Source organism: Calliopsis andreniformis, chromosome 12 (assembly GCF_051401765.1).
Source record: "Calliopsis andreniformis isolate RMS-2024a chromosome 12, iyCalAndr_principal, whole genome shotgun sequence".
NCBI classification, from domain to species: domain Eukaryota; kingdom Metazoa; phylum Arthropoda; class Insecta; order Hymenoptera; family Andrenidae; genus Calliopsis; species Calliopsis andreniformis.
The window spans coordinates 13,952,310-13,974,196 of NC_135073.1; the positions used below are offsets into that span (position 1 = coordinate 13,952,310).

Consider the following 21,887-nt stretch of genomic DNA (forward strand, 5'->3'; position numbering starts at 1 on the left):
AATAGAGTTAATAAAAATTACGAGGAGGTTTAAGTAATTTCAAAATTCACGTAGTTGTTATTACATTTTCTAAACACTATTATTCAGTCAGAAATACTTGAATATTATATTTTTGAGGTTATATTAACCTCGTTACACGTCGTTCTACATTTATTAACCGCTAAGAAATGATCGAACTGCTAATTTTATTTGATCTTTGAGTTCTACTAAAAAAAGCATATTTTTGCGTGAAAGTGAAAAAGTTTCGCTATGGCAGAAATTAGTTTAAGTTCCGGTGAAAAGACTTTTATTCTTCATGGAGTTGATGTAAGCTACTTTGTATACAAATATGAAACTCTCATTTTTTAAAAATTAATTTATTTTCGCAAATAGGCAGATTTTAGAAATGATGGTAGAAGACGATACGAATATCGCGCTATAGAAATTGAAACAAAATTAATGCCACAGACTCATGGATCTGCAAGATTACGGATAGGAAGTACTGATACGCTTGTTGGTATTAAAGTAGAACTTGATACGCCTCATCTTGATAAACCAAATGAAGGAAAATTAGAATTTTTTGTTGATTGGTATGCAATATCATTATTTTGTCATTAGTTGGCTCTAATTCTTTTCTTTTTTAATTACATAATTGCTAGATAATGAAAATTTATGTCAATATTATATTTTTTTATCTCTCATTTGTAGTTCTGCCAATGCAACTCCAGAATTTGAAGGTAAAGGTGGTGATGATTTAGCAACTGAAATAAGTAATACTCTTGCAACAGCTTATCAAACACGTGATGCTTTTGATTTAAGTACACTATGCATTTTACCTTATAAAAAATGTTGGAAAATCTATGTTGATGTTTTGGTAAGTTGACAATGAGTATATTAATCTAAATACTTTGAAGAAAATACTTCTAGAACAGAATATTGACAATATAGATTCTTCAATGTGGTGGCAACCTGTTTGATGCAGTAGGAGCTGCAGTTAAAGCTGCACTATACAGTACAGAAATTCCAAAGATTAAAACTGCAACACTTGATGGTGGAGAACCAGATATTCAGTTGTCAGATGATGCTTATGACTGTATTCTGTTGGATACAAGTAATTATCCAGTCATTGTAACATTATGCAAAGTATGTTTAGTTACAATAGAGATTCTATCTGTTTAAATCTTCAAGAAAGTTAAAAATTACTTTTTATATGCGTACTTTCATTTATTTTTGGAAATTTAAACGCGTTTTATTATAGATTGGTGATAATTATGTAGTGGATCCAACATCAGAGGAGGAAGTATGCAGTGCAAGCAGTTTAGTTATGTCGGTGTTACCAAATGGTAAAATTTCGTCGGTGGTTAAACTGAATTATGGCAGCGTACAACCTATTACTTTGAATAAAATGTTAAAAGTAATAATTTCATTACATAGTATTTTGCGGTAAGAATTAACGTATATTCATAACAAAATTATATTTTTAGGCGGGTCAAGACATAGGATTACGGTTAAATGAAAGTCTTATGAATGCTCTGAAACAAGAAAATGAGCTTGGTCGACAGAGGCAAATATTTGGATTCCTTAGATGAATTATGTAACATAACAAAATTTTATTTTCAAATATACCTACTTTTTTATCAATTATGCGTCATCTATTATTAATATATATCTGACTGTTTCACATTTGTCTTTCCAACATCAACATTTAAGAAAAATTTCGAAGAGAAAAAATATAGTAAGCAATAATCAAATAATACAATTCAGTAAAATTAAAAAAAAATTGATTTCTTTAATCAATACTTTATATATGTGCATAGGTATATGTATATAAAGTTATAGTATGTCTAGATTCTGTAATAAAGAACATTTATTTCTTATCATGATGGATAATTTGTAATTTAACTATTATGTACACTACATGACACTAATGTTGCAATTATACTCACAATTTATGTTAGATTTTAATGTATTTAAATACTATATGTGTATACAATTATCAGGATTTATATCGGGGACTTTTCAAAGCGTAGTGTAGCATATTCATTAGCTTTTTTACGTTTAAAGTTTTCAAAGTCTTTATCCCATGGTAAAATAGTATTATGTGTTTGCGTTACTCTCCAGCCAGATTTACGCATCCATGTCTATTAAAAGAAAGAATAATAATGCTACACTAAATATTTGACATTATAATATTTCCATATTTTAATTTAACTAACATACCCCTGTATTATATTTAAAATAATACCATGCACCATATATTCCTAGAATACTCAATATAGATTTTCCTATGAAACCACGTATGACATATGCTGGTCCTACACCCTACAAACATAAGATATTAATTGTTTACAGAAATATATTCTCTCTGATGCTTCTCATTAATCATAATAAATTTACCAGACGAGGTACAAGCATGCGTTCCAATTGGTCCAATGGAAATCTATAAAATCTTCTTATTGGATTATAACGTTCTTTGTAATAATTCTTTGGTACTACTGGCTCACTTGGGTCAAGAATCTGGCTGTCCACAAATTTTGCTCTCCATGCACGTTCTTCATTTGACATACCAATCAAACGTTCTCTTTCATGGGCCATACGGCCAGCAATATTCATTACCCTTGACGTACCCTGGTGAGGCCCTCCCATTGTGACTGTTTTTACCTGACATTAAAATTACAAATTATGAAAAATACAACCGCTCAAAATCATTTGAAATTAAATAGCTCTGTTTACAAAGGATTAATAATATAACGAACAATTGGAATAATAATTGTTCATTGGCATTAGCACTTTCTCAATAACCCGTTATTAATAACCTATCAAATGTCTGGTAAAAAGATATATGTGTATTTCATATGATCCGGATAATCTATTTTATTTGTATATACGTATGCATATACGCATAATTATTAATATATAGAGTTATGAATCTTCATAAAAATTACAATACTTGCTGTTGTTAATACGCGACATATATACACATATACTTTTATACGTACCACAATATGAAAATTTGAATAAACTAAAATGACAATCTGTTAACAATAGTATATTCGTAATTATGTGAAATGTTATATGCAATATTATGTGTATATGTATTATTATTTAACAGAAGCGAACCTTTTGTCAGTATTAATCCACAATATTACATCACAGACGACATGAGCGACGAGCGAACTACCCCTTCTATCGAACGTTCGTATAATAGGTGGTGATCGGTGGAAATCGTACTTTATGGTAATTACGAATTACAAATGTAATATTTTTATATCTTTTTAGTACATATATATTTTCTTTATAATATTAGAGAAGATAATTGAAACATATTAGATTTATATGAAAAATTATTTTAAATCTTATTCACACTTATTTTACTATTTTTTCAAATCAAATATTTAATAACAAATTAATTTTTTTAGAGAACAAAGTACCAAGTAAGTCTTAATTTGAAAAAAGTAGATAGAATAAAATAAAGTTTTATCTTGATTTATAACAAAAAAATGATATCTTAATCAATTTAAGGGTGAAATTGTTTTTTTAACAATAAATTTTATTATTATTAAAAATAATGTTTTTTATTGCTATATACAAATAATATTTATTCAAATGTTATTTACAGATTAAACAAATGTACTCTATAATGTTCTAATTGTCTTATGCTTTCCTTTATATCTGACAATGCTCTGTGATCATGGCACTTTGATATTTTTGGAATATCCAACTTCCATCTTCTGAAAAATAGAGATAATAATTGATTATATAATTAAATATTCAAAAAATCTTTGCAGGTGCAACACTTACTTAACTAATTCCTGTATAGTAGATGTATCAATAATTCTGTAATGCAAATAATTATCAACTGTTTGCATATATTTTTGTAAAAACATACGATCCACATAAACTGAACTTCCTGCAAGTGGGCATGTTCCTTCTTTTACATAATTCTGTAAATATTTCAGTAGAATTTGTTCAGCATCTTGTATTGTAAATATACTTTGACGCGATGCATCAGTTAATCCAGTCTAAAAGAAAGAATAATGCTTCTGATGATGTACATATTTATATGCAGCTGCATTTAATAAAATCTGCAATATTTATATACTCTTTTATGGTTTTGCATAGACCACTTTTCCATATTTTCTAATATTTCATCTGGTTGATGTATAACTAAATCAAGTTCCTCACTCACAATGCTTAAATTGTTATCTGTGATTACACATGCCACTTCTAAAATGTGCGACGTATTTATATTTAGCCCAGTCATCTGAAACATATAATAGAGAAATAATATTAAAGAATGTAAATTTAAGTACATAAACAAATCAAATTTTTATCAATAATATTATACCTCCATATCCAACCAAACAATGTAATCACTACAGTCTTTTTTCTCCACATCTTGTGTAAAGGAACAAGCTGTTGAAGAATTTTTTATAACATTTAAATATACATAATGCTTTCAAGAAAATTAACATGTAATATTTATACAATGTTACAAATACTTTACATTTAGATTTTGAAATAAATTATCCTTTCAAAAATAAAAACTTAGTTCAAGTTACCCCGTCGAGAATTATTTACAATCAAGTGGAAACAATTTTTTGCCCATCTAACACCACGTACGCAAAGCATTTTTGTTCAGTAAAAATTGGTTTATTTTTTAAAAATCTAACAATTGTTTATATTTCACGAACACATGTTATTCAATACGAATATTTGTGATTTGATGAGCAATTCCATGGAAGTTGATTCGTAACTGTAAAGCACTGAAATACATTGCTCCTATTGGCTTTTGTAAACTACTATGCTATATTATATTTTTGTAATTTGTCTCCTTGTGATTTTTATCATTTTCTCAAATAAAGGAAATAAGCGAAATCAAGTAAAAGAAATTAAAAGTAAAGTTACATGGATATTACAATTGTAAATGATTTTTAAACATTTCTCATGTAGGAGAAAAAGAATCAGATTGACTCGTGGAGGCAATTGGACAGAAAAATACTATGGATTCCTACTAGTGGCAGTGGTTCGTTGGCAACAATGACGAAGTATAGAGAAAAATTAACATTAAGATAGAAGTGGGTAGAAGCTGGTAGAAGGGAAGGGAAGAACTTGTTCAAAGTTATTCAGTAACCCTGATCAGAATTATTAATTAATTGTCGAAGAAGCTATAATTTTTAAGTAACGAGAATATGGAAGCAGAACCTTTAGAACTTGAGGAAGGTGAAGTTATCGATGACGAGGTCAGATATGTGATAATCTTATTATTTGACAGGAGTCTAACCTATTGCAATCAAAAGGATATAATATATCGATAAAATTCACATTTAAATTAAAATTGCATTAATTTGAACGATAGTAACATAACTACGACGTTTCTTTTGTGTTACGTGATCGTTATGTTAAGAGTATTTGAAATATTCTGAAAATTTATTTATTTAACACTAATACATATTTGTGAATAATTTCAATGTTTCTCTATTTAGGCAAGTGATATCGAAACGTACAATGTTCTGAAAAGACCTCATGCAGCTTTAGACAAACAGGAACCTGTAAAATTGGGCTACAGTGATGAATCCGATGATTCTGTGGACTATGAAAGTGACTCTGACTCAGATTCTGGAGGTGTTAAAAGTAAAAGACCAAAGTTAAAATTGAAACGAACTAAAAATATGCCCAAGGATTGGAAAGACAAAAATGATAAATATAAAATATGGTGTACTCAATTACAAGAGGATTCTTTAACAGAAGATTTAGTATCATGTGGGGTAACAAAGACACGATTTCAGGAACGTAGTGTTGAAAGTTACAACATTCCGCATCATTACTCTTTGAATAGTAGATGGAACACAGAAAATCATAACAATAATAGCTCAGAGGATGAGAAAGAGAGTGAAAGAAGGTTCACGAACAAAAGAACAAATTCAGACAGAAGTAATGTCAAATTAAGATTAGGAAAGAAACGTAATTCAATGGATGTAGATAACCCTAAGGGTGCTGCACGGAACATAGCAGATTTAAGTGCAACAGCCGAATCAACTGAGGCAGATGTGGCTACTGATATAACATCAAAACTCTGTGAAAAGAAGGATGTTCTCATAAGTAAGAAATATAAAAAACACAAGTTCAATTTATAAAAAGGTGTACTTTTGTATTTATAAAATTATTTGAATAATTTCTGTATTTTTTAGGGAGAATTGTAGATATAATTGGTAAACAAAAAGCTATCGATTTCTTTCACAAAACAAAGAAAATTGAAGAAGGAGGTGGCATGTTAATAATGAATGGATCACGAAGAAGGACTCCAGGGGGTATATATTTATGGTTAGTAAAAAACGATGAGCATATTCCTCAAGAAAAAATAAGAGAGATTTTTTACTATGACAAGAAAGAAATTGCTGAACAAAAAAAAGCTGATGCTTCTGCAAGAAGACAGAAAGCACAGGAATTGATTAAATGTTTGGAAAGTATGTGTTATATTCCCTTTAAATAAAATAGATTTAGATTAAAATGTAAGAAAAACGTTTCTAATTTTCGTAGATGGCTCAGAGAAAGATCTGCCTGCTTTATTGACAAAGGCAGAACTTTCTACAAGAGAAATAGCAGAGGAAGCAAGATTGAGACGTGGAGAAGGTATGGATAGAATGCCTGTGGATTCTGATTGCACAGTGACCAATCCTCCACCTAGCCCTGTAACAGATGATCCGGATCATTCAGAACATCCACCTGTACAAAGGCATGTTCAGGATTATGGAGAAGACTTTCTTGACATTGGAATAGACATAGATAGTATGGAAGTACTTTAAAATATTTTTATTATGTTTTTGTAATATGTATTGCGCAGATAATTTGTACAAAAAGTTCTAATCTTTGCAAGAATATCCATATATATATATATATACACACACTATGTGAATACAATCTACAGTTTGTACGTTTGCTTACAATATATACGGTTAAAAGTATTGGACACGATTGAGCAACGATCAGTCCAAATTTACTGCAACGATGTTTCATATCGTGATAAAATAATTTATCGATTGTATATATTATGGTAACATACTTTGTCATTTTCCCAAGTTTTGGAAAACAAGAATGTTTGTGTACTTCTTTCTTATGTTTCATTTAACATGTTTATATTTATTACTATGATAATTGTAAAAAATGTAAGAGACGTAACAAGTATAAAATTTCATAAAATTTACGGCGGAAGACATGCATTACGTAATTTTTATGAAATTTTCATTGTTGAAGATTGTTTATGTACATAAAAGTCACTATGAAAATAAATATTAGACTATTTGTACTTTGTATAATGAATGAATTCTCTCGTGTACTCGTGTACCATGTTACACCTTTGACTGTTTTGTCTAATAAGTAATATTGAGAACATTAATTCAGAATGATATTTTATAGAAAGAAGTATTTTAATTTTTTATGTTAACGATTAAGCTGATTTTTTGTTCATGAATCTCATTAATCATAAAATCTTCACAATTAGTAACTTGTATGTATTATGTACTCTTTATCAATCTATATATTCACAGAAATGAGTACAAAACTTATTCCTACAAAAACTTTTGTTTTTATTCAATATTTCTTAATATTAATAAAAAAGTTATAGACAACAAATTATCTAATAACATGTACATACTAAATAACATTTTGATAAAGTATAAAAAGAAAAATAAATCTTGATTGATAGTTAAATAAATATGTACTAGAAATTATCTACATTATAATTTGTATGCAAGAATTACCACGCAATTTGATTATAAGTTTTTGTTCATTATTGGTGCAAAATAAAAAAACTTTTGATACATTAGAAAAACCTCAATGAGTAAAATTCTAAGTACTTGAAACATAATTTCATACCATTCTTATTCCACTTCACGGAAAAAGGCATCTACCAATTCTTGGTATGGTAGATGCAGTATGATTACATCTTTTGTATGAAAAACATAAAATTACATCATTTTTTGTAACAATGATAGTAACGTTTCGCATCTTTCTCTCACCTATAAAAAAAACATTAATTAGATATGTCCTTGACAAAAATAGGTAAAAAATAGTATAAAACTTACTTGATCAATTGTACGATCTCCCAATGTTTCACTGACCATAGCAAATGAACTTTCAGAATATTCTTTTTTAATAGCTTGCAAAAGAATCATGTCTTCCTGACGTGTCCATGGTTTAGATATTGTATCAGTATCCGATTTATCAATACTTTTTGTTTCGTCAGATGAGTTGGCTTTATGCCTATTATCATCGATAATTTCTTCCACATCTGACGCAGCTTTCTCTATTGTTTCCTTTAGAACAGAACTTTTTGGGTCTGTACACGATTCGTTTGATTTTACATCGTCGATAGTATCTGTCCATTCTAATCTCGTCTCTTGTTTGTCGGTTCTTCTTTCTCTTTTACTTTTGTGTTGTGTCATACGCATCTTTTTGGTATTCAAATCCACCTGATCTGGACTTCCTGCTCGTTTTAAAGTTTTCTTCTGATCTGCAGCTTTTGAGGGAGACCTAGTATTTCTTTTAGACTTCACCACTACTTTTCCTCCATCTTCAGTATTCTCCTTGATCGGCGAAGTTTTTGAGATACAAGATTTTTGATACTGCTCATCGGTATTACATTCGTTTTTTGAAGATTTTCTCCTTCGTCTAGACGGAATAGATGGGACAAACTTATCAGTTGTTTTCAAAGATACGCGAGCAATGTTTTCTAACTTCTCCTCATCAGCTCCAGGGAAAATTATTTTAGCTGGTCTTAGACCTTCAGACGTTTGAAGGTAAATTTTTCCATTGAGAAACTGTACAGAAGAATTTTTTAATTGAGTTTATTAAAAAGAATATGGATAGAAGTTTTTTAATTTAGTAAAAATGTATTTTCCTTAATTCAAGAAATACATACCCTTGTACCACAAGACACACAGTGTTCTGAATTATTTTTACAAGTAGAATCCTCTCCATTATGGCAATTGCACCTGCAATTTTCTCCACCGTAGGGATCTTCTTGAGATGCTAACACAGGTAAGTCAATATTTTCATACAATTCCGGAGCATCTTCGCTATAAACTTTGTTTTTGTCGTGAGGTCCCACTGGACATGTTAAGTTCTCAAACATATGCGATGCAAATAAGCTACGAATTAATAAAACGTTTTAAAACAAGTCTACTTTACCGATGTTCTATTTTACAAGGAATAGAACTTTTAGATTTCATTCAGGATTTAATTCATTTAATAACGTTGTTAGAACCACTACCTTTCTGGTGGTTTTGCAGTGGGTAATATTTGCAAAAATAAGTCCATGATTAAGGGATGGCCTTTAAGTATAGGGTTCATAGTCGTATGAACTTGTTCTAGTGTCGTTTGAGGATCAGCTGAAAGTTGTGTAATGGCTTGCATCATTTTTGCAATCCGGGAGGGTTGTTTGGCGAAATAGATTTGAGCTACATTGATGAACTCGCTCATTTTTTGGAGCATTATGTATTCCATCGATTTGTCTATCATTGCAGCTTGATATGGTTTTAGGAACAATATGAAATCTGTACAGAGCTCTGGATATTCGTGTAATTTTTCACACATGTCTCGATATAAATTAATAGCTATTGTGTCTTTATCCTTTACAGTTTCCTCTGTTGCTTTGTCACTTCGTGATGGACTGGACGTATTGGAGAAAGATGATTCATTTTCGATTTGATTAATACTGTCTAGCTTTTCATAATAATCTAAATATAATTTTATCACAGATCGAAATGTTTCTGGGTTGCTGGATTCTAATGTCAAATGCAACTTCTGAAGATATGATGCTGCAAATTCTAATAAAACGATACAAGTTAATTAATAATCCATTGACATTCAGTAGCTTTATTAAGGGTGACGTACTTGATCCTCTTTCCTCTTCGTTCAGCGGATTTTCTGATTCTAAAAGTCTTTTAATATTTTCTATTTCTCTAGCTTCTTTAGCTTTCTTTCTACTGATAGAGTCTTTTTTTATGGTCGTGCTAGCTAACATCAATTCTGCTATTTCATCTTCATTATCCTGTAATAAAACAAACATCTAAGTCTAAGTTTATTACACAGTACACAATAATTTTACTTACAATTTTTGGCAAAGACATTTTCTCTACATTTTTCTCAGATTCGTTTTTTTCTCTAGATTTTAAAGTATTGCAACTGGACGATAATCCTTTTGGTCCCAAGACCTGAGCCATCAGCTTCATATTCTGAGCACTTCTTGTTTTCGCTAATCTAGGTGTAGTTCTCCGCAATTGCGGTAATTCTTGAATCGCTTCAGATTTCTTTGAAAGTTTAGAATTTGACATAGTTGAACTTGTAAATCTATCATCTTGATTTTCTTCTTGCAATTCATTCCTTTCTACACCCATTTCTTTTTCTTTTTGCATAGTCATGCTTTTTAGATAATTATTACGAGCTGATGTACGATCCTTATTAGCTATATCAAAATTACGTGATGGGACATTTGCCTCAACGTTTGCCGTTTTTGTCAAGTCTTTAAAACTAGTGGCTTCGTTTACAGATGAACCACTTTTGGAAACGTTTCTGTTCGAGTTCTTTTGATTCATTGTCGCAGGTAATATCTTTGGTAATGCATTTACAATAGGATTGCGCAAATGATTATGGGGAATAATTGGATAGTTTTTATTATTCCCACTTTTTAAACAGTCTTTTTTCATGAGATCATTATACGAATTCAATATATGCTTTCGTTTTAATAAGTCAATTTTCTGTTCTGCCTGTATGGATAAATATTTCAAATAATTATATAGAGTTTATCAAATTTTATATTGTTATAATTCATACTAATTTTTAAATACTTACATTGTTAAAATAGGTCTGCCACTCTGAAGGTAAACACTCTATTGGTTGATCTTTCGGTGCTTTAATATCACATTCCAATGTTATGTAGTGTATTGTTCTAGGAGCAAAACTCTTTTCGAAGTAATGCTGCAATAATATTTATTTAATTAAATTTTGCCATTTGAATAATGCGTACAGCGCATACCTTTATTGGATTCCCATCTTTCGCACATCGACGCTTTTGAATGTGATAAAGTAATCCCTGAGGCTCTCTACATGGTATTAAGTATTGAATGATCAATTGCACTGCATCCATTAGCTGAATTTTTTTATTTTTAAATTTTCTTGGCTTTGATGCAACAAAAGGAACAAACTGTTCAAGACCCATTGCAATTAAACTGAAACAGAAACTTGTTAATGACACACACTAGGATATTTAAATTATGTACACTTACCATTCTTCAGATTTTAGATATGGAGAACGTACATATTTGCTCAAATCACCCCTAAAAGGTACTTCAGGCAAAAGCTGTGGATACATCAAAGCTTTACTTTCCATGAATAATTTTTTTAGTTCTGGATGAAACTTAGGGACATATTTCCACTTATTTGACAAATATATCTTTTTTACTGTGTCTTCATCTGCAATGGTTTTTTTGAAGTCTTCGCAAAATTTATTATCTAAAAATTTATCTTCCCAGTCGGACATTAACTTTAAAGCGTGTGGTAAATTTGCTACATTAAATGCAGAATTAGGACCAGTGCTCAGATTCCTAATATAAATAATATAAAAAATGTCATGATTACCGTGTATTACATATTGATAAATTACAAATTACAAAATTGTAAACTTACTTTACACTAATTAAATTTTCTTTGCATGTTTTCGCATAATTATGTAATTCTGGTTGCATATAAGTCATGACAAAATGTTGCACCATTAACTGAACGTGTTGGCGAAATTGTATTGCCAATAACTGTAATTGACTAGAATTTATTATGTCAGGTTGGTCAGGTTCTTTATATGCGGGTAGCAAATCTACTGCAGAAACATTCTAAAATGAGAAGATTATATTGTTAATTATAATAATATATAAATATTGCTGACTGTAAGTAATATATGGAAATTACACTTTTTTCTTACCACGGGATTATTTTCATTAGATGGACTTGAATTTTCAGGAGATTTTCTTTTCTTTGAACTTTCCTGCTCTTGTTCGGAAAACGTATCAGTATAATCAAATAACTCCGCAATTAAATTATTTAATTCCTTGCGAGTAATTTTTACAGCCTTATCAGCTCGTAATTCTTCTTTATCCACTGCAAATATCGTATTTTAATTGTTTTATTAATCTGTTCCAGACTAAGAAGTTTATAATGAAAAGTACACATACAAAGATCTGTTTCTTCATCCTCCAAAATGTTATATTCAGGGTCTGCTTCAGGGTCATCTTCTACCACAAGTTCTTGAGGTAATGGTTGAGTGAATTCTTTTAAGAAATTATCCCAGTCTTCGTCAACTTCACAGTCCCAATCATACATGTCAGTTGTTATATCAGGTGGTATAAATGCCTGTTCAATTTGTTCTAATGGTGTTTCACTTAAACAAAGTTTTGATCTTGTTCTTTGACCTATACTCTCCTCTTCTGTTGGAACATGTGGAATACTAAAAAATATTTAGTTAGTTAAAATATCATGATTACAGTTTACAGAAACGTTAAGAAAATTGCACAAATGCATGAACATCTAGATTACCCAGGAATTTTAAAAATCCCTTCTGGATCATATTGAATATCTGGAGATTTAAGTTGTTCAACTGAAGATAAATCACACTGATTAACTGGTGTTGGGGGCTGAGAGTCTACATCACTGTTGGTAGAATTTTCTACTTCCACTTCTCTTTCATCATCACTCTGCTTGTCCTGTTCTGGATTATATTCCTCATCTGAAGAGTCCTCTGGTAATTCTTCTTCGATTAAAGCCTGTACCTCTGATGTAGTTTTCTTCAATGGAGTAATTGGCCATGGTATGTTAACTTGGGCTGCAGCTAACTCTCTGCATAAAAATGTTTCCATTCAAAGAAGTTATTTAGTATAATTATACCACTATAAATACATTTTGTTGCACTATACTTGGCTTTTGCTCTTGTTAATTTAGGTTCAAAAGGTATGTCATCCTCAGCATCCTGAAGACGATTTTTAACCATTGCCATAACATGTTCATTAGTAATAACGTGTTTTATGATATTTTTTACATTTACGGCTGTTAAGTTTGTTTTAGCTGCTTTAGCATCCAGCTGCCTTTCAATCTCTTCTTCCATTTCATTAATGACTGAAGAAGTTTCTTCGACAGAGTCTCTCTTATGTCTACTTGGGAGTTCATTATTGTCAACTTCAGAAACATCAATTTGCAGGTCTGCATTTTCTGAATCTGAAGAATCATCGCTATTAACATCATCGAAGTCAAAATTAAACGAAAATGAGAGATTACACTTTCTTGGGGATTCGTTTAAGGAAACACAAGAGGGAGATGGACTGACTCCTTCATCAATAGTATTTTGTACAGAGCACTCTTCCCTAAAAATGATTTCAGAGTTAATACCTAATCTTATACATTATATTTTTATAAATATAACATATTTTTTAATAAAGAAATATTAAAACAATTGTCAGAATGTAAACTAACATGATCCTTTTTTCCAAAAACGTTTTTCATGGAATTCATTCATGCATATTAGTAGAACTATCATTCTTTAGGTTTCATGTGTACCATACTTGGCCAGAAAGAGTTTCAAGCATTGTATCTGTTGGAGAAACAAAAATGTATTCAACTGCACTGCATAAATCCGTCTCTAACAAATTTAACACGAGCATAAACTGATTAATTATGTTCCTAATTCATCAATTGACAGGTTATAAAATAAACTATATTGTTATTGTGTAATCGTTCGTGAAGATCGAGCGAAAATTCTAATTATTTGATTCATTATGCATTTGTGCGTTCGATTCGAAGGGTTGAGCATCTATGCTTTAACATTTTCCTCAATCGTTAGAACCTTTTATCACGAGTCGTAATATTTTCATCGACATGATAAATATACAAAATAGTGAACATTTAATATGACTTAACCCAATAAAAAATGTAAACTTAAAATATTTTAGATTAACTTAGCGACGTATGGATTGTTAAAGAACATTAATTAGATCAAAATATCGAAATTCATGACTCCTTCTACCTTAGCCTGCATCAGTAATTCCACTAACTTCTATTAATCGAACGAATTCCTTCAAAGTTAAATTAGTTAAAAATAACTGCACTTTTAGATGAAAGTCAAATTTACAAAGCATAAAACAGGAGTTTACTAAAATCCTTCTATATTTTACTAACTTAATAATATCCATAAATGCGATACAAAAAATTCAGGATTTCTATTTATTCTAGACAAATATCCATCCTTAACCAAAGTTAACTACATCTAATATATGCAAAGTGGATATAATAAATCATTGCAACTGATTATCCAAGTTGATTTAATTACACTTATGATGTTCTTCTATATTCTATATGGTTTCTTACATAACGAATCGAACATTATTTGAAAAAAAACATTAACGATAGAAATTTTAGTTGTAATAAAAATTTTAGATATATATTGCAAGTTTTTATTTTATGATTCATAATTTTAGGTCTTACTTTTAATATTGCGAGTCATTTGTTATAAAAGAATTTGTGACTTAAACAATTTAATTTTTTTTATTGTCAGTAGTCTATAACGATTTATCAGTTCCTCGAATTCTTTGGGATCATTTTCCTCCAAATAATCTAATTAACATTCTATTCCTCATTAAAGGTAATTTTGTAATAGATATTAAAATATGCTTTCTTAGATTTCACTTTCTAAATTGTTTGACAAAGGTGCTCACCTGAAAATCATGTTAGCCAAATGTTATCTTGATCTTCCGATAAGCACCTTTGTCAAACAATTTAGAAAGTGAAAAGTAGGAATGCATATTTTAATATCTATCCACTTTTGCCAAACAACATTACCCTTAATGGGGAATCGAAATATATAAGGACGAGTCAGGAACTCGATACAATCAGTCGTGTTTCAAGTAGGACTCACGATCAGATATACTTGAACAGTTTTTGTTAACAATGACACTTAAAATCGTGTTACTGTTCATTGTTATTACACTGGCAAATTTTGCCAATGCACAAGGCATCATGAAATTTCTGAATAACAAACGTTTCGTGGAGAAACAAATTGATTGCATTTTGGAACGAGGACGTTGTGACGTTGTGGGAAAAAGACTTATAGGTAAATTTTGAGACACGTTCATTTTTTAAATCGTTTTGAGATTAATAAACTTAGGTCCATTGAGATTGAGAGTTTTGTACCTGAGGTGATTGGTGAAAAATTAAGAGAAAATAATAAAATATCTAAAATAAAGATCAAAAATTGAATATATTCTTATCGATAAAATATTGAAAAAAGTTGCGTTAATGGTACTTAAATTTGTTATTTTTATTTTTATAGAATTCATACCGGAAATCCTGAATGACAATTGCAAATACTGCTCACCTCAACACAAGTATTATGCTCGAACTTTGTTGGACTTCATGAGCAAAAATTATCCTCGCGAATTGAAGCTAATGATACGCCGTTATAAAGAATAAAATAATTTAATAAAATAAAGGAGAGAACTAATGACTCACACTGTTAAATGTTAAACCTAAAATTATGAATAAAAAAAATACTTTGCAACATGTGTTTAAAATTCGAATTAATTCTGTCGATAAAGAAGAAATGATATCTAACAACCTTATTCCTCTTCATTATTATAGACATCACTATATAAGACAGTAAATATACTGAAACATTCCAAACCAAGTGATCTAATATCGTTACACTTTTTTATCCATACATATCTATAAAAATCTGAATTTTCATTAATATTCGCAGTCTATAAATCATTTATGGACCAAGTCAATAATCTACTACATTTATTCAGCTTCAGCTACACAGATGTCGCTGTATACAATTTTGTTTACAAAGCAAATTTTAAATCTCTTCTTTATCGACATTTCCCATTTTTAGGGGTGTCTGTTACAAAGTAATTATGTCATAATTAGATTCTAATTAGGGAATTCATTTGCATAATACGAAGGCTAAGGGATAAAATAGAAAGTTTACCTTCAACAGTCGTTTTTTCGCAATATAGTAGAACGATAGTGATTCGAAGTCGATAGGATCTGCATTCTAATGCCTACACGATGATGCCTAATGTCGAAACGAATATGTGTTCGTATATTGTAAATCAGTAGCTAATAGGATATTCATTGAAGTACGCCGAGCAAAGAATGCTTAATGATGTTGTAGTGTTCTCAAGAACAATTTCAGGGTTGTTTAATGACAAAAGCTGCGCTATCATATTCATTGAACGAGTGGAATTTAATCGTGCAACAGAACCTTTAGAATTATTTATTATTTATCACGCAAAGAGCAACCACTATTTTCATATAAATCGAAAGAGTGAAACGAATTTTTATATTTTATATTTTATTATTCTCTGAACACTGTTAGGTTATTTATATCATACAAATTTTGTGTTTATTATTTTTATATTTAAATTATACTGCCAAAAAAGTGACATGCGTATGACTCAATAACCTATATTCAAATATTCATCACGTTCTTGAAAAATATACACAATCGGATATATAAATTGTTTAATTTTTTATGCGCACGATTGGTTAACACAGACTACACGATCACCAAGCATAACATTGCATTATCGTCAACGACAATCCTTGAAAAAGTACGCGGAATTAATAGCACATTTTCACCGTTCGTATTTTGTTTAATACGTGAGATTACTGCCGATGAATAAGAAAATTCCAACAATGCCCCACAAAACACTCCTTCCTGGAATTTTCCTTCTCATATTATTATTAGTTTCTATCATCTGTTTCGCTATTCTAATCGAAATTCCATCCGCAGATAAACACGAAGCATCCCGACAATTTAAAACGAGTTAAGTTAACAAAAAAACTCTGCACTCAAAAGAAAAACAAACTGACAGTATTTTTTGGGTCAATGAAATCGACTGTCAGCAAAATTTCAAGCAACGAGTGAAACAATTATCAATCAGCTGATGTCACAGATATCAGAGACATAAAATAGTACAGATACAAACTAAAACTATATTTTTTCTAACAAATAGAAATTAAAATTAAAACAAAAAATAATCAACTTCTAGGTACTTAGAGAAATCAGTTCCATCTTTCAAGGACCGTCTCAGAAGTCTTCTCGTCTTAAATTCGTAAAACTCCAAGATCAACGTAGACAAAATTTGAACAGCTCTCTGAACTAACGCAGGAAAAAATAGAGTTCATGAAAATAAAGTATCGCGTAGGGAGGAAACAACAGATAATATTATTCGGGAATTTTTCCTCATACTAAACCGACTTCTACCCGTTCCACAACCACTGTTCACCATCTACGGTTCAACGAAGCCGCTGCAAGATGTTTGGTTAACGCGTTTATCCACTCCCTCCAATGTCCTCTGCATTCGGCTATATAATTCGGTAGCCTGCTCGAATCATTCATAGTACACGTACCTTTTCACGGCGGAGGGTAGCTACCGAAGCCTTCCTCTTCGTTTCTTGTCTTCCCCGAACAGGAGTTGCGTTCGAGGAACGCTCTTTAATCGCACCATGAAGCTTTGTCTACTGTTATTCGTTTCGGTGGCAATCGCCTTTGTCGCCGCCGAAAAATATCCCAGCAAATACGACGACGTCGACGTGGACAGGATTCTCCAAAACGGTCGTGTCCTCACTAATTATATTAAATGTATGCTGGATGAGGGACCGTGCACCAACGAGGGTCGGGAATTGAAGAGTAAGTGCCTATAGCAATTGAATATTAATTCTGAAATTGATATCGAGTGATATATTATTCTTCCTGCTAAGAATTGTTTTTTTTTCCCTTTTTTTTTTATAGTTTGTATTTTTTTTTATTCTTCAGCTTTTTCATCTTAATTAAGGGAACTTGTTAATCTTATTAAAAATATTGTTCTACGTTTCTGGAAAGACTTGAATTTTTTTCACAGAGATCTTAAGAAATTTAAATTCAGATTTCCTTCTTTCAATTACTCACTCTTCTTTGATTAATATTTTCTGATATTTAGTAATGATTAGTTATATAATACGGAGAGATTAGAGTTATAAGATGTTTTGAATAAAAATCGTATTATTTTTTGAAACAGAATTTCATATGAGGAAAATCCATTCCATTTTTTCATCTCATTTTTCGTGAAAAATCGCTTTCGTTCTGCTGTATCTCGTAGATAAATGTTTCTGGGATGGTAGAAATAGTACGTGGAATAAGTCTGTGTTTAGGTGTGTGACCAAAAACCGCGTTGGTTCCGTTTGGAAATTTCAACATGCATCCACGGCGACGATTACGAAATAGTTCACCTCACTCTCCCTCTCTTTATTACATAAGTAGGTTTAAACTTTCTCGTTTGGAGTGCATTGAACTCCTATAAACGTCTAAGGTATTACTAACACGTTATAAATTATTACATCTAACAAATGACGATCGACAAGTCTAAAAGTCTGTTTGACCTTAAAATAGTAAATAGATTTTGTACTAGGTAATTATCTATGTATATTCGCGAAGAAAATGAACTATGTTAAAAAACATTTTTTATGGTAGTAATTTTCTAATAGCAATTACTCATATAGCATAAAAAATCTGCAGTGCAAAATGATCTTTAAGCACTTTCTATTCTCCGCACGTTTTCGTGGATTCACGATGTTAAGCTATGGATGTCACGTTTATTTTTCTGTATGTTTCCTTGAATCAATATTGAGACATTGAAGAATCAATAATGAAAGGAGTATACACTGAAGTATTTCATAAGTTTATATTAAACTTTTTTTGATTTTTAAGATGGTAACAGAGAGTTTTAGTGATTAATTTTTAGTCCATTAAAGCATTTTTATTTTTGTGTAAAAGTCTTATTATGCAAAATATTTCTTATTTTCTGTATTTTCGTCTTACACATATTCCTAAAGTAAGGATTTAGGGATGAAATGTTGTATTAGATATTAAATGGTTGATGCACTTGTGATTCTAGAGACTTTGCCGGACGCTTTATCCAGCAATTGTAGTAAGTGCAATGAAAAACAAAAGGCTACTGCAGAGAAGGTGATAAATCATTTGAGAGCTAAGAGACCGAGGGATTGGGAGCGACTCTCCGCAAAGTATGATCCAAATGGCGAGTACAAGAAGCGTTTCGAGGATTTCCAGCCTGCTAAAAAAACATAAAATACGGGATTGCAATATCATTTTTACAATGAAAATGCATCACAACTAATCAAATGTAATTTGCCAATCATTCCAATGAAATTTGGAACGTACACAATTCATTGCATCACTGATGAAACATGAAACTCGTCGGTGTCCTCAACTTGTATGCTGAATTTGCATATTTAGTCACAATATACACATTGTTTTTTCACGGATGCATGTTTTGTTTAAAGAAAACAAGTCCTACGTTTTGTAATTCTTTTTTAAGTATTTAGTAATAAAGTTCATTTATTTAAAAGTCTGTTTGTGGTAGAAGTTGTACATCCTAAATATAGGATACAAATTGTAGAGTCAGGTATTTTTATAACTAAGAAATAAAAGGAAATTGAGATTGAACTGATACTTAGGAATATAGTTACAATTTTAATTCATTCGACTCTTCTCTTCTTGACAAGTGACCCAAGCTAAAAAAGATATTAATGTGTTAGTTTCATGTTTCTTTTTAAAAATGTAACGTAAAAAATATAAAAAACTTACAAGATCAGATATTGCTGGTAAATTATTGGTCTGATCTGTTACATTTGTTTCTGGTTCTCTGTTTTCCTTTGGTGGTGCAGCTTTTTTCATGTTTCTGTGTTGTGGGAATGTGGGCATGAGTTTTGGATCACATGCTGCAAAAATAATAAAACTGAGTACCAACAGTTTTAATTAAATAATTACAGATGTATAAATTAGCTCTGCTTACGTAAAGGAGCTTCTTTGAAGTAACTGCTCTGTAAGCATTCTTCAGCAGTAGCCCTCTTCTTTGGATCGTACATAAACAGGAAGTTTAGTAATCTTAAACCAGCTGCACTTAACCATGGAAATCTTTGTTTTAAGTTATTATATGGTTGCTGTTTCAGTGTGAAATTTTGTAATGCTGGAAGGGTATTAAATTCAGGCCAAATTGCTTCACTTGGTGTACCCAGTAAATCAACAATTAATTCTAATTGTGCGATTTCTGATCGTCCAGGCAATAAAGGTCGATGTCCAAGTAATTCACCTAATGTAAAAATTGCGTTCGAATTAGCATAGAATTAATATTACATAGGGAAGTAAAATAATTGAAATACTGTACCTAAAATACAACCAGCAGCCCACATATCAACCGAAGTTGTTTGAGTTTTTGCTTGTAACAATAACTCTGGTGCTCTATACCATAATGTTACTACTCTAGGTGTCATAGGTTTCAAAGGTAAACCAAACCACCTGGCTAGTCCGAAATCGGCAATTTTTACGCATCCCTTGTCTGTCATAAGAAGATTCGAGACTTTCAAGTCTCTGTGTACAATAAAGTTATGGTGTAAATACCGTAAACCCTTTAATACTTGTAAAACAATACATTTCACTTGACTCTCTGAAAATGGAGCTTGCATGTTGTCTAATAAACTTGCTAAATCTTGTTCACAATATTCCATAGCAAGAAATATGCTTTCTAAACTTCTGCCTACTACTACTTCTCTTAAATGTACAATATTTTCATGTCTGCAAGATAGGAGAACAGAGATTTCTCTGAGACCACTGACTGGAAGGCCATCTTTTTCATGTTCCATTCGAACTTTTTTTAATGCTACAACTTTGTCATTTTTGGTATCTCTTGCCCGATAAACAATCCCATATGTTCCCTCACCTATACGATTTAATTTTTCAAACTCAGAAACAAATCTACATTTACCCAGCTGTAAAGGAGAAAAATTTGTTAGCATTATTCAGTGACAGTAATATAAATAAAACTATAACAAAAATGATCTTATCATTACAATATCTTGTTCTGGTATTTCCATTGGCTTGCCAGTCAAAAATGATGTTAATACTCCTCTTCTTGTTATTGGTGCTGTTGGATCAGGACCAGCTTCAGATGAAGCTTTCTTATCACTGTCATTATTTTCTGCTGATTTTTTTTCTACTGACTCGTCTAAAATAACATATTATTCTAAGTTATTATTCTAAGTTTTTAGAAAATTTTGTCTCTGACTATTGCTAACATTATGTAAAAACTGATACTTCAACAGTATTAAGTTCTTACTTTACAGTTAAAATTCAATGATGAATTCATATTTAAATATTTAAAGCAGTTGTTATTTAAACTGAATCTTTTTAAACAAAACTGATTTAAGGATTTTTTAGTATTTACGAGTATTATTAAAAAACTGTTACATTTATCGATAAAGATATCATGTTTAAAAAAAAACTCTCAAACTGAATTAAAGTGTATTTGATTTAATTTATAAGTACACTATTCACATTTTTTAAAACCTCTACAACAACAAAATTAAACCAGTTAACCTATTTGAGTAGTGTTTATATTATAGTCATGAATGAAACAAAACTGTACCTTTTGTCATTATGGCTTATTTTTCTTTCTCAACGCGATATTTTCCACGATATGTTAATCTCTTCCTTTAGCATTCGTGTATAAAAAAGTAGAATTATGAAAGCAATCGATTATTCCTTTACTTTTAACCGGGTACAGAAAGCTTGCTGAAGCTTGCAATAAATTTCAATCATTCGTTTGTGCCATTGATGATATTAAAGAGAGTGAACTGATATCATTTATTAAGAAATTTTGATGCAAGCGCTCTCTTAAGTTAAATTTTGTAAAATCAAATATAGAGGGTTGTGCAAGGTCAAAATTCAAAGCAAATTCTTTTAGAAAATATCAAAAAATGTTATTTAATTGGTGAAAGAAATATATGAAGTGGAACACCAAAAATAAATCGTC

The 21,887-nt window shown here is 30.6% G+C and overlaps 8 protein-coding genes across 15 annotated transcripts; 4 read left to right on the forward strand and 4 right to left on the reverse strand.

Moving 5' to 3' along the window:
* The first annotated feature begins 172 nt into the window (after positions 1 to 172).
* On the forward strand, positions 173 to 1,621 carry Rrp42 (exosome complex component Rrp42). Of its 4 annotated transcripts, none has more exons than XM_076389312.1 (6): positions 173 to 306; positions 373 to 569; positions 688 to 853; positions 928 to 1,122; positions 1,238 to 1,393; positions 1,464 to 1,621. In XM_076389312.1, the coding sequence occupies exons 1-6, from the start codon at positions 250 to 252 to the stop codon at positions 1,566 to 1,568; spliced, it is 876 nt and encodes a 291-aa protein (XP_076245427.1). In that variant the 5' UTR covers positions 173 to 249; the 3' UTR covers positions 1,569 to 1,621. The 4 variants fall into 4 exon arrangements, with proteins under 4 accessions (XP_076245427.1, XP_076245430.1, XP_076245428.1 ...); XM_076389315.1 differs by having other exon boundaries at positions 1,238 to 1,322; XM_076389313.1 differs by having other exon boundaries at positions 928 to 1,090; positions 1,257 to 1,393.
* Positions 1,622 to 1,927: 306 nt separating this feature from the next.
* Positions 1,928 to 3,198, reverse strand: Nd-b17 (NADH dehydrogenase (ubiquinone) B17 subunit). 3 transcript variants are annotated; one of them, XM_076389316.1, is made up of 4 exons: positions 3,100 to 3,198; positions 2,377 to 2,640; positions 2,200 to 2,301; positions 1,928 to 2,120 (listed from the first exon to the last, which is right to left on the reverse strand). In XM_076389316.1, the coding sequence occupies exons 2-4, from the start codon at positions 2,623 to 2,625 to the stop codon at positions 1,983 to 1,985; spliced, it is 489 nt and encodes a 162-aa protein (XP_076245431.1). In that variant the 5' UTR covers positions 2,626 to 2,640; positions 3,100 to 3,198; the 3' UTR covers positions 1,928 to 1,982. The 3 variants fall into 3 exon arrangements, with proteins under 3 accessions (XP_076245431.1, XP_076245432.1, XP_076245433.1); XM_076389317.1 differs by having other exon boundaries at positions 2,979 to 3,109; XM_076389318.1 differs by lacking the exon at positions 3,100 to 3,198 and adding an exon at positions 2,736 to 2,843.
* Positions 3,199 to 3,533: 335 nt separating this feature from the next.
* LOC143185762 (putative oligoribonuclease) lies at positions 3,534 to 4,933 on the reverse strand. Of its 3 annotated transcripts, none has more exons than XM_076389004.1 (5): positions 4,542 to 4,933; positions 4,328 to 4,395; positions 4,082 to 4,243; positions 3,781 to 4,001; positions 3,534 to 3,707 (listed from the first exon to the last, which is right to left on the reverse strand). In XM_076389004.1, the coding sequence occupies exons 1-5, from the start codon at positions 4,609 to 4,611 to the stop codon at positions 3,593 to 3,595; spliced, it is 636 nt and encodes a 211-aa protein (XP_076245119.1). In that variant the 5' UTR covers positions 4,612 to 4,933; the 3' UTR covers positions 3,534 to 3,592. The 3 variants fall into 3 exon arrangements, with proteins under 3 accessions (XP_076245119.1, XP_076245118.1, XP_076245120.1); XM_076389003.1 differs by having other exon boundaries at positions 3,534 to 3,710; positions 4,542 to 4,920; XM_076389005.1 differs by having other exon boundaries at positions 3,534 to 3,710; positions 4,487 to 4,915.
* Positions 4,934 to 5,096: 163 nt separating this feature from the next.
* Phax (phosphorylated adaptor for RNA export) lies at positions 5,097 to 7,174 on the forward strand. Its single transcript, XM_076388765.1, has 4 exons — positions 5,097 to 5,222; positions 5,466 to 6,081; positions 6,171 to 6,446; positions 6,520 to 7,174. The coding sequence occupies exons 1-4, from the start codon at positions 5,172 to 5,174 to the stop codon at positions 6,783 to 6,785; spliced, it is 1,209 nt and encodes a 402-aa protein (XP_076244880.1). The 5' UTR covers positions 5,097 to 5,171; the 3' UTR covers positions 6,786 to 7,174.
* Positions 7,175 to 7,725: 551 nt separating this feature from the next.
* Mute (gon-4 like protein muscle wasted) lies at positions 7,726 to 13,609 on the reverse strand. Its single transcript, XM_076388744.1, has 15 exons — positions 13,495 to 13,609; positions 12,942 to 13,385; positions 12,565 to 12,864; positions 12,204 to 12,475; positions 11,954 to 12,129; positions 11,665 to 11,864; positions 11,265 to 11,582; positions 11,015 to 11,207; positions 10,831 to 10,956; positions 10,092 to 10,745; positions 9,874 to 10,030; positions 9,251 to 9,806; positions 8,900 to 9,128; positions 8,064 to 8,798; positions 7,726 to 7,997 (listed from the first exon to the last, which is right to left on the reverse strand). Coding segments are annotated over exons 1-15 (4,413 nt in total). The 5' UTR covers positions 13,497 to 13,609; the 3' UTR covers positions 7,726 to 7,946.
* A 1,355-nt stretch (positions 13,610 to 14,964) lies between these two features.
* Positions 14,965 to 15,486, forward strand: LOC143186271 (allergen Tha p 1). Its single transcript, XM_076389843.1, has 2 exons — positions 14,965 to 15,127; positions 15,347 to 15,486. The coding sequence occupies exons 1-2, from the start codon at positions 14,965 to 14,967 to the stop codon at positions 15,484 to 15,486; spliced, it is 303 nt and encodes a 100-aa protein (XP_076245958.1).
* Positions 15,487 to 17,346: 1,860 nt separating this feature from the next.
* Csp6 (chemosensory protein 6) lies at positions 17,347 to 19,427 on the forward strand. The gene is made up of 2 exons (XM_076389183.1): positions 17,347 to 17,710; positions 18,954 to 19,427. The coding sequence occupies exons 1-2, from the start codon at positions 17,527 to 17,529 to the stop codon at positions 19,142 to 19,144; spliced, it is 375 nt and encodes a 124-aa protein (XP_076245298.1). The 5' UTR covers positions 17,347 to 17,526; the 3' UTR covers positions 19,145 to 19,427.
* On the reverse strand, positions 19,375 to 21,684 carry Cdc10 (cyclin-dependent kinase 10). Its single transcript, XM_076389182.1, has 6 exons — positions 21,501 to 21,684; positions 20,926 to 21,080; positions 20,244 to 20,844; positions 19,872 to 20,168; positions 19,664 to 19,797; positions 19,375 to 19,590 (listed from the first exon to the last, which is right to left on the reverse strand). The coding sequence occupies exons 1-6, from the start codon at positions 21,508 to 21,510 to the stop codon at positions 19,555 to 19,557; spliced, it is 1,233 nt and encodes a 410-aa protein (XP_076245297.1). The 5' UTR covers positions 21,511 to 21,684; the 3' UTR covers positions 19,375 to 19,554.
* Between the last annotated feature and the right edge of the window lie 203 nt (positions 21,685 to 21,887).

Bases quoted from the DNA above. Each gene is read 5' to 3' on its own strand.
- Csp6 (XM_076389183.1), top strand. From the start codon at position 17,527: ATGAAGCTTTGTCTACTGTTATTCGTTTCGGTGGCAATCGCCTTTGTC. The intron at 17,711-18,953 runs GTAAGTGCCTAT...TTGTGATTCTAG, and splicing joins CGAGGGTCGGGAATTGAAGA to AGACTTTGCCGGACGCTTTA.
- LOC143186271 (XM_076389843.1), top strand. From the start codon at position 14,965: ATGACACTTAAAATCGTGTTACTGTTCATTGTTATTACACTGGCAAAT. The intron at 15,128-15,346 runs GTAAATTTTGAG...TTATTTTTATAG, and splicing joins TGTGGGAAAAAGACTTATAG to AATTCATACCGGAAATCCTG.
- Mute (XM_076388744.1), bottom strand. The intron at 12,130-12,203 runs GTATGTGTACTT...CGATATTTGCAG, and splicing joins GGATGAAGAAACAGATCTTT to TGGATAAAGAAGAATTACGA. The intron at 9,807-9,873 runs GTACGTCACCCT...TCGTTTTATTAG, and splicing joins CGAAGAGGAAAGAGGATCAA to AATTTGCAGCATCATATCTT.
- Phax (XM_076388765.1), top strand. From the start codon at position 5,172: ATGGAAGCAGAACCTTTAGAACTTGAGGAAGGTGAAGTTATCGATGAC. The intron at 6,082-6,170 runs GTAAGAAATATA...TGTATTTTTTAG, and splicing joins AAAGAAGGATGTTCTCATAA to GGAGAATTGTAGATATAATT. The intron at 6,447-6,519 runs GTATGTGTTATA...TAATTTTCGTAG, and splicing joins ATTGATTAAATGTTTGGAAA to ATGGCTCAGAGAAAGATCTG.
- Nd-b17 (XM_076389316.1), bottom strand. From the start codon at position 2,625: ATGGGAGGGCCTCACCAGGGTACGTCAAGGGTAATGAATATTGCTGGC. The intron at 2,302-2,376 runs GTAAATTTATTA...TTATGTTTGTAG, and splicing joins GCATGCTTGTACCTCGTCTG to GGTGTAGGACCAGCATATGT. The intron at 2,121-2,199 runs GTATGTTAGTTA...TTCTTTTAATAG, and splicing joins ATTTTAAATATAATACAGGG to ACATGGATGCGTAAATCTGG.
- LOC143185762 (XM_076389003.1), bottom strand. From the start codon at position 4,611: ATGCTTTGCGTACGTGGTGTTAGATGGGCAAAAAATTGTTTCCACTTG. The intron at 4,002-4,081 runs GTATATAAATAT...TCTTTCTTTTAG, and splicing joins CTATGCAAAACCATAAAAGA to ACTGGATTAACTGATGCATC. The intron at 3,711-3,780 runs GTAAGTGTTGCA...TCTATTTTTCAG, and splicing joins ACTATACAGGAATTAGTTAA to AAGATGGAAGTTGGATATTC.
- Rrp42 (XM_076389312.1), top strand. From the start codon at position 250: ATGGCAGAAATTAGTTTAAGTTCCGGTGAAAAGACTTTTATTCTTCAT. The intron at 570-687 runs GTATGCAATATC...TCTCATTTGTAG, and splicing joins TTAGAATTTTTTGTTGATTG to TTCTGCCAATGCAACTCCAG. The intron at 1,123-1,237 runs GTATGTTTAGTT...GTTTTATTATAG, and splicing joins TCATTGTAACATTATGCAAA to ATTGGTGATAATTATGTAGT.
- Cdc10 (XM_076389182.1), bottom strand. The intron at 20,169-20,243 runs GTACAGTATTTC...TTTTTACATTAG, and splicing joins GGCTGCTGGTTGTATTTTAG to GTGAATTACTTGGACATCGA. The intron at 19,591-19,663 runs GTAAGTTTTTTA...TATCTTTTTTAG, and splicing joins TACCAGCAATATCTGATCTT to CTTGGGTCACTTGTCAAGAA.